Source organism: Athene noctua, chromosome Z, assembly GCF_965140245.1.
Source record: "Athene noctua chromosome Z, bAthNoc1.hap1.1, whole genome shotgun sequence".
NCBI classification, from domain to species: domain Eukaryota; kingdom Metazoa; phylum Chordata; class Aves; order Strigiformes; family Strigidae; genus Athene; species Athene noctua.
Window position 1 is genome coordinate 77527312 of NC_134077.1, and position 14195 is coordinate 77541506.

General features: G+C 38.8%; 1 protein-coding gene across 1 annotated transcript in view; it reads right to left on the bottom strand.

The window, feature by feature from the left end:
• Positions 1-357: 357 nt before the first annotated feature.
• TEK (TEK receptor tyrosine kinase) overlaps positions 358-14195 on the bottom strand; it is a 40644-nt gene continuing 26806 nt past the window's right edge. The window contains exons 9-23 of the mRNA XM_074931370.1: positions 14006-14147; positions 13466-13627; positions 12507-12641; positions 11434-11727; positions 9868-10167; positions 9224-9378; positions 7762-7972; positions 6728-6838; positions 6229-6419; positions 5733-5846; positions 3894-3964; positions 3291-3331; positions 1902-1998; positions 1333-1432; positions 358-1223 (exon numbers count right to left, since the gene is read on the bottom strand). Coding sequence (XP_074787471.1) covers positions 1149-1223; positions 1333-1432; positions 1902-1998; positions 3291-3331; positions 3894-3964; positions 5733-5846; positions 6229-6419; positions 6728-6838; positions 7762-7972; positions 9224-9378; positions 9868-10167; positions 11434-11727; positions 12507-12641; positions 13466-13627; positions 14006-14147 — 2199 coding nt within the window. The 3' untranslated portion in view covers positions 358-1148. The remainder of the gene's footprint in view (positions 1224-1332; positions 1433-1901; positions 1999-3290; positions 3332-3893; positions 3965-5732; positions 5847-6228; positions 6420-6727; positions 6839-7761; positions 7973-9223; positions 9379-9867; positions 10168-11433; positions 11728-12506; positions 12642-13465; positions 13628-14005; positions 14148-14195) is intronic.

Below are 14195 nucleotides of genomic sequence, written 5' to 3' on the forward strand. Positions count from 1 at the left end.
GTATCTTTCCCCAAGTCTTGGGGCGTGACCAGATCCACCATTCTAAAAAGTCACTGTAATGTGATGTTCAGTTATGAGCTGGCGAGTCATGGGGAGGGTTCAGGGGAACATATGTGCAAAGCCTGAGTTTAGCAGATACGTGAAGTTCAAATAGGGTAAGTCCACAGGATCCCATATGGTTGATTTGATACCAGAGGCTCAGGCCAATCCTACCTCTATTTGTCTAACCAAAGGACTAGAAGATCCTTCAGCAGGCCAAATGTCATTGTTGTTAAGTACAGTAATTTTAAGAGGCCATACCACACTAGACTGCATAAGGGATAAAATAAGCAAAAGTAAGTAAGCCCTGCTTGTATATAATAGGCAGTAATTTATAATTATGCAGTGAAAATATTAAATGAAATACAAATTGAATAAGCTTCATGTATATCCAGGCTAATTGTAAAAATGTATTTTACAATATGTAGTATGTTCCTCAATCCTGTGCTTTATAATTGCTGTATAACTGCCTCCACTAGCTTGAAACACGTCAAAACATATGCATATTTTGCATATAGGCAAGCACTGACTGTTAAACTCGACAATGAAAGAGCAACAGCATGCCTTATATCTTACACGTCAACAGAATTTTTGAACAGATCATTTCTACTAGCTCACTTTTCCATTCAAACTGGAGTCTTAATTATCCTTGGCGAGCATATTGGATTGACATCTGCTTGCAACACCCATTGTCACATTGAATTTAGCATTTTTGTTTAAATCGCAATGAAATGACTATGAAATACTGCTACAAGATACCCACCGTGCTATCAGTAGCCCTTGGAAAGTAGCTAAAACATCTAAGATGGCAATACCTAATGCATTACAATATGTATGTATACACTATATCTACACAACTAGGAAAAATGAATACCCCGCGTGTGAAGCAGCAGATTTCATGACTTTAGTCTATTCCTACTCTGAACAGTATATACACTTCTGTATTACTGTGTGATATACACATACATATCTGTAGTAAAACAGTATTACTGTATTATATACAGTTAGAGCTATACAGAGTTCTACACAGCATGTCACATTTTGGGCTCCAGCAGATTGAGTTTTGGTTTTCTTCAGTGCATCACTGATGAATGAAGATTTCTCCTGTCTTAAGCAGCTTCTTCAGCGGAGCAATCAATGCCTGCGTAGGTAAACTTCTCATATAGGGTAGTATTCACATAAGTCTGGGAAGGAAATAAACAGGAATTGTGATGCAAAGTGCATTACCTCAAGAATCCTAAACTATACTGAAATTATTCATGGCCTAATTATTTTCTAGGGATTCATTCTTACCTTCCTTTCTTCCAACATCCTGTTCAGTGACACCAGTATCTGAGCAAATGATGGTCTTTCATAGGGTTTTTCTCTCCAGCACTGTCTCATTAGGTCATACCTTTAAAAAATCAAATACCAGCATTTGATAGTTGAGGTATATAGGTTAAAGCTACAAATTCATATTTATTGGAAGATTGTGCACATTCCATTTTTCAAAGGAAAATGGATTTATACATAGCTGGAGTTTTCCACAGCTGGTTGCAGTCTGAAAAGATTTTTCTTTTTCTCTGGAATAATCAAAAAGCTCTCTTTGAGCTAAAGCCCAGCCATGTTATGTAAAGAACAGGGTATCTGGCAGGAGCAGAGAGCCTGGGAAAGGGTTCATGACAAATAACAGTACATGCTGGGTACAAAAGAACTTAAGTAATTATTTCCACTTGTGCACCTTGCTTAAGTATTTTTTAAATGTCTTTTTTGTGTTTTCCTGAAAAAATGTTTGTTTTCTTAGTTTCTTGCAGACATCATATATTTCCTATAGTAGATACTGATTATTCTGTTTTGTTTTTTCTGCTGAGGCAGTTACTCACACTTCATCATCACAGTTGAGAGGCTTTTCCAGTCTGTACCCTTGAGGCAATTTTTCATAGAGTTCTGCACATGTCATTCCACAATACGGTGTTCCACCTAAAGCAGAGTTTAGCCATTGTCATGAATACAAGGAGTTTTTAATAAAAGAAAGTTTAATTACATAACAGAATTGAAAAAGAATTACTGATTTAGTAGCAAGTAAATTAACCCAATGTTAGGGAATATTTTGCAGCTACATTTTTGTTGTTAATATTTTCATACTGCTTAATGCACAGTAATGAAGAGAAAAATAAAAGTAATGTAAACTTTTATTTTCTGTGGAGCTGCCCTAAACTTCTTTCCAACTCTGAGGGCCTGCATCTGACTGCATTTGAACTGTTTTTGCAATACCCTTGATAGCAATTGAAGCTTTGGTTTTGCAATAGCCTTGATGGCAATGAAGTGATTCCTTCATTACATGGTATTAGTAAGATATGGTATGGATTCATGGAAATTACCATCACAGAATCATCTAGGTTGGAAAAGACCTTGAAGATCATCTAGTCCAACCACTAACCTAACACTGTCAACTCTCAAGTACACCAGATCCCTCAGCACTATGTCAAATACACCATATCCCTAGGCGCTATGTCAAGCTGGGTTTGCCCCTTTTTGCACATTTGGTTACTTAGACTCTTGATTTTCCACATTGCAGTGTGTTAGTTCCCATCCATATCTACTGTAAATCCATTTAGCAAGGAAAGCTGGGAAAAAATTAAAAAGCAAGAGTTCATGATTAGTCCAGTACGCAATGTGCACCTTAGTCAGTATGCATCTCTTGGCCAGGAGACCACAGGGCACACTCCAAGGTAAATCCTGAAGGCTATGTAACACAGTCATTTTGAATGGTTTGTGGTTGTATCACATATATGATGAATAGAGGTCTGTGCAGAAATTAACTCTAAATTTTATTTGAAAATGAATTTTCAAAATTTTTCCTCAAGAATACTTGGAGTAGATGTTTGTCATTCTCCTCCCCTCCCCCAAATCATTAAAATATGTCTTGATTTAAAACTCAGGAAGGCTGAGGAAAACCCACCCGTCAAACTCAAAACATATTGGATTAGGGATATATATTATATGATATGCTGGATTTTATATTTAGATATGGCCTAGGTTTTACGGTGCAATGAAAACAAGGTCATTATGTTTTTCTCATTTAGAATGGTACCTGAATCGAAAATGTGACAATTACATTTCCAAGCACACTGAAGCTAAACAAAATGTAGTAGAATGAAATAGAAAAATTGAAATACATTGCAAAGAAATAAATTTTTAACAAACTGAGTGAATGGAGCTGGGTTGACTCAGATTGATTTATTTGTGTGGTACAAAATTCAGCTACTTACCTAAACTAACAATTTCCCATAATAGAACACCGTATGACCATCTGCAACAGAGGGATATTATGGAGTGCAACAAGAACGCAACAAAATTTCATATTTTAAAATGGTAGATAGTTTTGCTAGTATTCACACACTGAGAAGTGTGTGATACATTATTTTTTTAATTGTTTTGTATAATGATAGAGTTCATAGAATCAGAAAGCAGGAGTGACATCTTTAGCAAAATTAATTCACTGTGGGGTCATCAACTGGAGTCCTTTACTAGACTGTGAGTTCTCAGCAAATAGTGCACAATTGTTTCTAATCACTTCCAATTTCCTGAATAAAATACTGAGTTCCTTTGGGTCTCCCAAGGATTCATCAGGTTTCTGATTTCAAATGAGAAATATAACTAAAGTAGTGGCCCAAATCCAATTAGATTGTGAACACAGAACTTGTTCAGACACTGATGATGAAATAAAAGTAACATTTTGTTGTGAGTTTTACTTTTCTTCCATTGCTCACTTGAGCCGACATGGCTACTGTGTTTTTTCAGTTGAGTCAAACTTTTCTTGGTACTGAAAAATATATCTTTATTAAAACAAGACCACTTGAAAACATACTTACACATCACTGTTTGTGGTGTAAACGCTGTAATTCAGTGATTCAATTGCCATCCATCGCACTGGAAGCCGTCCCTGAAAATTATTTCATGACAGTTTATTTGTTAGTGGTTGGAATAGCAATACTGCGATTTATACCCCAACAATTGTTCTGTGTGTTTTAATCAAAACTGACTCTGTGCAAGTAAGCTTTATCAAATAAATAAACTTCTTTAAGTTGTGCACTTACTTCCCAAAGGGACTGTTCACACTTGTGCTCGTTTTGTGTGGCAGGTTTTCTGGTTTCAGGGGAGAGGGCTACAGTGCTGGTACCTGTGAGAAGCTTCTGGAAGCTCCCCCCACCCCGCTCCAATTTGGATTGTCTCTGGCCAAGGCTGAGTGACTTTGAGGAGTTACAAGAAGGACACCTATGCGAACACCAAGGTCAGTGGAAGGAAGGAGGAGGAAGGAGGGTGGGCTGTGCAGCAGTGCAGAGGCCTCACCGGTACCCCGTGGTGAGAGGGCAGGGCCGCCCCTGCCACCCACGGAGGTCACCGGAGGCGCAGAGACTCGCCTGCAGCCTGTGGAGGACCCCCGGGACTCTGTGGGAAGAAGCAGCCCCCGCTGTTGTAGTTCAGCACTGGGAGGACTGCAACACGTGGGGGTGACACACACTGGAGCATTTCGAGAAGAATGCCCCCCATGGGGAGGACTCCTGACAGAGAGTCTGTGGAGGACTGTCTCCCGTGAGAGGGGAACCATGTGGAGCAGAGGAAGAATGCAGGGGAATGATCCTACCCACCTGGGAGGAAGAAGCAGTGAACTGACTGCACCCTCCATCCCCTGTCCCTCTGCCACTGGGGGAGGAGGTAGAAATACCAGAAACAACACTGAGCCTAGGAAGAAGGGAGGGGTGGGGGGAAGTATTTTTAGCATATAATGCTTCTTACTGTCCCATTCTGTCTGTTAAATGTCATTGCCATTAGTGTTTTGAATTAGAGTAACGTCTTTTTCTTCCCCTAACAAGCCTGACTTTTGCCGGTGACCATGATGGGTGAGCTCCCTCTTCCTGTCCTTATCTCGATTCCTGAGCCTTTTGAATCACTTTTCTTCTTCCCAGCACTGGGGGAAAAGGGTGAGTGAACGGCTGCATGGTGCTCAGTTGCCCTCTGGGCTCAAACCATGACAACACTAAAGCTAATAGAAAATTTATCCAACCAACATCAAGAGGAAACAAAAGTAATTCCTGAATGATGTCTGATGATGCCTCTAACCAACCTTGTTCCTTTGACCAGCTGGTGTTGTTCCTGGTCTATAACTGTATGATGCTTATTACACATCTTCCTCTTTGAGATCTTTCAAAATGTTAGCTCTGGACAGCTGTTTTTTCATCTCACAGATGCTGACATGGCTCTGGTTACCATCTTGCTAACTTCTTGCTAACCCTGTTCAGTAGAACTTAGACCAACTTGCCTCAGTTGGACAAATTCTGGTACAAAAACATTATTTGCATAGCTGTACAGATCCTCTTCATACGTCAAATGTGTATTATATGCTTTTTCATAGTACATTTTTACTAAATCTCATAACTAGGTGCAAAGTAGTTATTTTGCTGCCATCCATATTCATATAAATAATTTTCACTTACATCATATAATATATTATAAACATAGTAGAGGATTTACAAGTAATGCATGTATATTAATAAACACTATATAAATGTTTACACATATTAATATATAAAATCTAAATAACCAGTTCTGAAGTACCCATAAATTTGAATTTTTGTTCTTATGAAAACATAGAGGAAGAAACAGGAAAACAAAGAGGAAAACAGACTTCATCAGTTTGTTTTGATCCTTACCATGGTCTTTTTAACATAAACTTCTTGACCTCTTGATAAGCCAAAGTCAGCTATTTTTGCAACGTAATTTTCTCCAACCAAGATGTTTCTTGCTGCCAAATCTCGATGAATAAACTAATTTTTTGTAAAAAAAAAGATCACCACAACATCTATGAGCTTTACATACTTTACATATATTATTTTAGAGCTATATTAAAAATTGCAAACGTTCAGAATAAGAACAAAAACCAAAAGAAATGTCTTGATGTGTCACTACCAAGAACATTTTAAACTTTATCTGAAGATTCAAGCAGTTAGCTACCATGTTGTTTGTAAGTTTTAATGCCTCTTCCTTGAGTCCTCGTGACACAATATTTGATAGGACTAAGTGAACACAACAAAAACCTTCATCCAGTGGGAGATATAGAAGCTAAAATTAAAATTGGTTTCATTAAAAGGCATAGTCCCTGAAAAATGAATTGCTCTGCTTTCAGTGGGTAGAGAGCTGAAGACTGACCTGTTTCTGGCTCAAGTAGTCCATCCCTCTAGCAACATCTGCTGCAAAATGCAGAAGTTGCTGAGAGGAAAGTGTAGATGCAGTACTGTTGGCAATAGCAAATGCTGGATCTGTCTCTAGCACTCTGCTTTTCCGAAGGAAGTCCAGTAAATTTCCATGGGGCGCATATTCAATAGCAAGATAAAGATATCCTAACGAAACATCAGATAGTGAGCATATCACAAAGTAAAAGATGGTCAGTAATAGTATTTGGACACTTAGACTGCTTTGCGTGAAAGAGAAATAAACTTAAAACAGATGAGGGCAACAGAAAAATTGAGCAGGAAAATTCCTAGGTGCGGGGAATAATTTAGAGCTATTGATGAACATAGTTTCTGAAGGATTAATGTGGGCTTGTAGATCTAAAACCAAGTTGATTTGGCGTTTTATCAAATGTTGCACTGTACTGTGGGGTTTTTTAAACATTTCTTTAAAGTACATGTATTCAAAAGTATCTTACCCCGATGTTCACATGCTCCCAAAAGATTTATGATGTTGGGATGATGGCCAAGCTTGCAAAGAACTTCAAGTTCTCCAGCGAAGTCTCTGTGATCATCTTTTGAGGCATACTCTGGAAATCAAATAAGCATGCATTTATATTTTCCTTTGAACTGAATAACCATATTGTTATTAATTATAAGGACTCTGGGCTGCCTGGGGCACTACTGCTTCAGCCCCAATAGAAAAACTAAGATACATTAGTATTTACTGAAAAAAGCAGGAATTTCCAATCAAAGAAGAAGAGAGAACATAATATCTGTAGCCGCTATCTGCAGAGAAAGAAAGCATCTCAATATACCACATCACTGATTTGATGTCGTAGCAGATCACATGAAAACTTGTTGACTAAAAATATTTCCATACAAGTGCTGTCAATTATTTCTGCCTGCATGCAGACCTTGGCTCTTTTTAAATTGATCATAATATTTCAAAATATCTCCCAGTTTGCTTAGATAATCGTCTAGTCAATTGTAAGACAATATGTACATTCTCGTGGTATCCTATATATTGTAGTTCTCTATGGACTGTTGCAGTCATGCCCAATGAATACAAAGAAAATGAGTGGTCCTCATATTATGTATATACATAGATGCACAGATAACAGTTGTCCCTGAGTGACAAAACAAGATGAACAAATGCTGTGCCGCAAGGCTAGGTCTGTGTGCCTCTCTCTATTACATGTATGTTTTAATGGCTCCCACTTTGCAGATGAATTTACACATGAAGTTCATATTAACTTACGAATTGAAAAATACGTAATAGTTAATAATAAAGAAAAGAAAAGTTAAAGAAAAGTATAAACCAACTTGACCTTGCAGAAATACAGTCTTTGCCAAATTTTAGCCTAGTGACAGCTGATACAATTTTGCTAGCAACTTTTAATATTTATTTTAGCTTTAGGAGAGGTCTACTAAGCATTTATTACGACAGTGAAACACTTGGAATAATCAACAAAGAAAAGTCTTTAGTCTCAGAGAATCCAATCTCTATTACCTTTCATCCTTTTAATTGCAGCATCCATGCGTAAGCCATCTTTCTTAATGCGTGCTTTCAGGACTTGCCCAAAGTTACCTTCCCCAATCACATCTTGAAATTTTATGTCATTCCACTCAAGAACTGGGTAAATAGTGGGATCTGGGCTGTTCTTGGCTTTCCTGCTCAGGGTGAGAGTACCTGAGTTAAACTGTACAGCTGGCTCTTCCCTCTGTAACAGAATTGAGCAAATGACATTAACTGATTTCTACTTTACTGAGGAATGCTCTGATTACACTCACAGAATAGATGTGTGCTCACTCATGGACACAAACACACAGAGCCTGATCCATCTCTTGCTTGTGCAGGAGTGAGTGTAGTAGACAATTACACCTGCTTTAGACAATAACTTCATCAAGCACTTCTGCCCAGATCCACAAAATTAATCAGGCTCCTAATTTATGCGTAAGTACCTTTGTAGACCTAGGCTTCCTGAACAGTTTTATATATTGAAAGATGAAGGAGATGGGCAAAAATAATTTGGTAAAACTGATCTCAAAACCAGTTTTGTCTCAGGCTCGAGGTTTATCCTATATTAGGCTTGACTAAATCATGTTCTGATTAGGCTCAGTAGGAAGACTGAGGAAAGAAGAAGCAAGAAAACAAAAGAGAGAGGAAATGACCTTCCTCCATAACTGATGAGACATCACTTACACATTTCCACAAAACACCTCTGTGGGAAATGTTTCAGGACAAGGAACAGGAGCTGTTCTGTGTGACATAGGGACTGATCCTCTCTTTGGATGAGTTCCCTGGCCCACTGTTTATGAAACAACCTATGCAGAGCCATATGGAGGAGCTCTTTAACCCAACTTCGTTCTGCTTCACAGGTTCCCCTCTGAAGTGAGAGAACAGCACCAGAAAGCAGAGCAATAAAGAGTCTACAGCAGGATACAAATATATACATGCTTATATATTTGTGTGTGTGTATATATATATATATATATCCCCATAATTTTGCAACCTTCAGCAGTTTCCTCATAGCCAGAACTATGATGATGCTATCAATTGACTCCTGGTGTGCTATCCCCGAGTTGAAAAACCATGATGGAACAGTTACTGATGCTCAAAAGCAACATTAAAAAGTATTGTAGTTTTCATAATCAGTCACAAATTCATATAGGAACAGGGTCCTCCTACACTCTGTCTGGCTCAGTACTTGTCATGTACAGGTGCAGCAAAGCAGAAAAGGGAGAAGGATAAATGTTGTGCAGCTTTTTTCAAGCAAGGCTTTCTACCTCATAGCCTATAACTGTGATTGCTTTAGCTCTGGGGTCACTAGCAGATAAGCTTTACAACAACAATACTAATTGCACACATGAAGACTGTATTTGGAAAAGCCAAGGAAAAAGAACTGGAAAGAACAGGAAAAGATACAGCCAAAATTAACCACACTGACGCAGGAAATCTGGAAACCCACCACCACGTTTTGGAAAGCCTGAGCCATTCGGCGCTGGAAATTGGCTCGCTTTAACTGTAGCATGATGAGAAAAGCCAGGAGAATTGTTACACAGGTCATCCCTGCAGAACCAAGGATAGCAATAAGCAGCATTTTGCCTCCTTTTGATTCATATGGGGCTGTTGAGAAAGCACACAAAGAGTTCATCATTATTTCCATCAAATTCTGAAAAAGCCATGAACAATACATAGATACTCCTGCCTTGTAAACTGTATAAAGACATAGAGATACATCCCTTTGTCTTCCAGAAATGTCACAGACATTGGATGCTCTGATTTTCAGATAAATGAGTACCTGCAGGTCACACTGAATTCAGGCAGTGCAGAGCTAAGGTCACTCTCAGTGATCTAATAGTCCTATTATATGCATCTACTTTAATTTATGAGCTGTTTGGCACTTTGTAGTGGATACAGACAAACATTGCATGTTGTCACTTCATCGGTGCCATGCAGTGAACTGAGAAAAAAATTTGGCAATGCGGTGTTGTATGTCAAAGTTAAGAGCAAAAGAAAAATAATATTAAAAAAATAATACTATTACTTTGCCTTAGCTGTCTAGTTTATACCCCTGGCCCTGGTCTGTACAAGTCCACATGTTGAACAACCAACCTTTAGTTTCTGGAAGAGTCTTCAGTTCAAATGATGTGTTTGGGTTGCTCAAGCCAATGTTGTTCTGAGCATTTATCTGAACCTGGTACACAGTGTTTGGCTCAAGGCCCTTGAGATGGTATTGGGTAATGCTGGTGTTCTTTATGATAATATCGATGTGGTTGTACTCAGCCTTGCCATAAATTTTGTAGCTGATGATGACGGAGGAGATGGAATGACCCTCAGCAGTTGTCCAAGAGATGACTGAGGATGTGTCTGTGGTGTTAGAAAACCTGATGTTGTATGGTGCAGGAGGGATTCCTGAGAACAAACAGAAACACACACAAAGCATTGGAGTGTACATCCACCTCTTCATCCTGCAGTGAGCCAAACACTTTCCTCTGTGCTTTTGCTGTGCTAAACAGAAGCAGAATTTTGTTGACAAGCTATGGTTACTGGATGCAATAGCTTTATGAACTTGATGTGCTGTCACCCATATTGCAGTACTTCATACTTCCAGCAGAGGTTGGAGTGGTATTCAGTATACTGCTGTCCTTGGATGATGATACAAATTATCTGAGCTGTATGCAGGCACAACATAACTGCTTTCAGATTAATGCAGAAAAAATAATTTCCTTCTATACTGAATCATCATTCCCACGTGATTCCCATTTCCCATACTTTCACTGCTTCAGGGAGCAATTCCCTGTTAGAAAGAATGGAAATCAATACCAACATTTCCACAAATTTCATGAGAGAACCACCAGCAGGGGTGAGTGCTAGTGGTGACTAATAAGCTAACTACCTTCTCCTGAAAAACAGTTCCCTTATGTTTTTCTTAGTGCAGTTTGGCATCAGAGTTCAGGAAACTGGAGTGTCCCATGAAGCCATTGATACTTCTGTTAATACATGTAGGATCTCATAATGGGCCTCCTCACATGACCTGTAAGGAGGAAGAAGCCCACCTTTCCAGTGTGTAGTATGGACAGTGGCACCCATCAGTCATTCAGATGGACATCTGTTCAGATGTTATTTCATTCAGATACGGCATTTGTTGTAGCATTATGAAAGGACACTACACACAGGAAATTCAAGGGCAGTCATTGGTCTTCAGTGTAGCACACTTAACTACTCTTTTCTCACAGGGGTTTTACCTTGCATCACATCTCTTCTTTAACTGCAGTTTCTGTATTGACATAGCTGAATTGTGGGGTCTGAGTGGTTTTCTGAAGTATCAAAAGAGCTTGAAGTAGTGAATTCTGTGGGTTCATCATTATGAGGAGGAAAAAAATGCTACATGTGTCCAAAGCATGAATCACACTTCAATGAAAATGTGGATTCCCTAGCTTTTAATTAGTTTTTCTTGGTGTTTTTTTAAAACTCATTATTAGTTCCTAATAATTTCCAGCATAAGAATTTCTTTGGATGCTGAGTTATCGTCACAATAATAGTAGTAATAATCACAAGTGATCATCAGGAACTGAGTGTTACCAGAACAAAGGATTACATTTAACATAGTCATTAAGTGACAATCAATCTTGGGGAAAGAGGAAGAATTAAACAGAAGGATGTGAATCAGCTACTTACTGTCACTGAAAGTCCATGCATACAGATAGTTACTCCATTCTCCTTGGGACCTGGTGTTCACCCGTACCCTGCACATGTATTGCTGTCTAGGCTCAAGATCTTTAATGATCAGGGTGGACATATTTCCTGGCACTTGAGTAATAACACTGCTCTTGTCACCGTTGTCATTCACGATCTTCCTTTCCACTTCAACACGAATGTCATCCTCTGTCCTCAGTGTTAAAGGATGCCATGACAAATTCAGTGATGTCATACTTTTTGGAAAGAGAGTGAGACCTTCTGGTGGAGGAAGACCTTGGAAAAGCCACAGTGAAACAGGGAAAAACATTTCATATCCGGTATACAAGCTAAAATAGGGGTACCAGTTTTTCCTAACCACTTGCCCTATCTTAGGGTGACAAGGGGTAATTCTCTCCACCACCTACCCAATTTGACATAAATTCCATCTTAGAGGTGTTGATAGTCCCAGAGTATCTTATCAGCAGCTGTTGTGGCAATAAAAAGGTCTGTTCACTGAGCTGATGTTGCAGATGCACTTTTTAAACATGAGAAGACAGCCCTTTTGCTCTTTTGCTCTCTTGTTAGATAGTTCCTGGTGCAATTCTCATTTATTTTGTATGTCTGTATTCAGTTTGGGCTGTATCCTCAGTGGGATAAAAGTTTTTCTGCTTGTTTAGACATCTTCATTTTTAAGGTAAACTGATCTAATACTAAGAGGAAGGACTAATGTGGTATTAGGAGGAAGGAGCAGCATGCAAAAGAAGTGATTTGTATCTCCAACTCCGCTGCATAGCTAGCAAAAATACGTAAATTCTCCTTTCCCAGATCCCCCGTCTCTAAATCGGGGAGAATAGTAGCTCTGCCTTATTCTGGTTTTCTCCACCTCTAGTGGGTTTTTTGTGTGTTTTTCCTTGTTTTATTTCTTTGCCTGGGACTATTTTGAAAGTCTCTACAGAGTATTCAGGACCAGTTTTCTTTGCTCAAATGGAAGTGCTCTGACAGGTACCAGGGAACAGACCATAGAGAAAAACAGCTGAAATAGCCTTTTATGAAAAGCCAAGATGACAACTTACCAAGCGCAGCTGTTGTGAAACTAGCCTGTGGTCCGGGATGGCCTTCCCCACCTTCTCCTTGCCGACTCAGCTGAACACAGAACTGATATTCTGTTTTTGGTTCCAGATTGTCCAGTCTTTTGGTTGTGCCTTTTACTGACAACAAATGGAGAAAGTAAAGCCATAGACCATGCTGAAAAATGTTAAGGAAGAAAAGGTTTGGAAAATATTCCTGAGCCACTGACCATGGAAGGTAAGATACTCAGATACTTTTGTTCCTGGTTCACCAATATAAGCTATTTGGAATATAAAATACTTATTTTTAAGTTGAGCTCCAACCCAGCACAAAAGATGTTCCCATCTGCCCTTCCTTCTGGTCAGAACAAGACTGGTTGCTTAGGCAGTGTGCATTGTGTATGCAGATCTTAGGTTATCTTGAATTAGTAACAAATGTTTGTTACTTGTTAAAGTTCCTGTAATGTTTCCTATAATATTTTAGGCCTTGCATAAAATGTTAAAACAGAGCTGGAAGAAGTCATCTAACTCACAAGCAGGCTTCATTTTGCCCATAACATTCCTGATAAATATTTAGGTAAGATATTTGTCTCACCAGAGGGCACAATAGACATGAGGAAGATTGTAGATGCTCCAGGACACCTCCATATTGCTCACTACTTTTGAAAACCTGCTATTTACATGGGAGTATTCAACAACTAGGCCTAACACTGAGTAATGTCTATCTTAAGGAAGGAGAGAGAAAACCCTTGGTTACTGAAAACTGAATATAGACTTTTAACTGCTGTTGGTGTACCACATTAACACTATGCAGTGATATACAAAGAATCACACATCAAGTCATAAATGATTTAACTTTTATGCGTTGTAGAGTCTTTTGAGTTTAGTCAAGAGAAGACCGCACATTATGTTTCAGCATGCAGCTGAAGTTTGTGTTTAAGGGGAATTAAAAAATATCCTCTTACCTTCCACAGACATCCAGGACTGATAATGTTTTGCTGGCTTGTACAGGAGTTTTGTTGACACAACAGGTCCATCTCCAAGATGTAACTCAGCATTGATATCAATTATGAGAAAATTATGTCCGCTGTCTGTCAGCCTTGGGGCATACTGTGGCACAGGAGGAACTGAGCAAGAATGCAAGTATTAAACCAGCCTTTTAATTCCCTATATCAGTAAAACTCTGGTATCTTCCTAGATCTACAGAAAAATGGGAGATGTTCTTCAAAAGTCTTACAAAGTAGACAGGAGTTTATACCCTAAAGTTGACAGTTTAGATCTTTCAAAAAAACCCTTGGGCTTTTTTCTAATCCTTACCATCACACTTACTTTTTCAATACACGTAATTAGTATGTTGCTTATAAACAACTTATTTGATTCTGACTACAAATATTTATTCAGACATTTTCCTGCAGTACAGAGAACAGAAAATTCTTCCATGTTAAATGTAAAGCTGCCCTTAAATGTACAGAGATTAAGACATTTGAAGAGATTCATGCTTTTACCTTTGACTGTAACTTGAAATGGTTTCTCTGCCATTCCTGCTACTGTCTGCACACTGCAGACCCAGGTTCCTGTATCACGGGGCTGGATTCGATTAATTGTAAACATGGCTTCAGAGCGATTACTGGTAACAATTAGGGCAGGCTGAAAAGACAAAAGATGTACAGGGCCCGAAAACTGTGGGCATGTAGG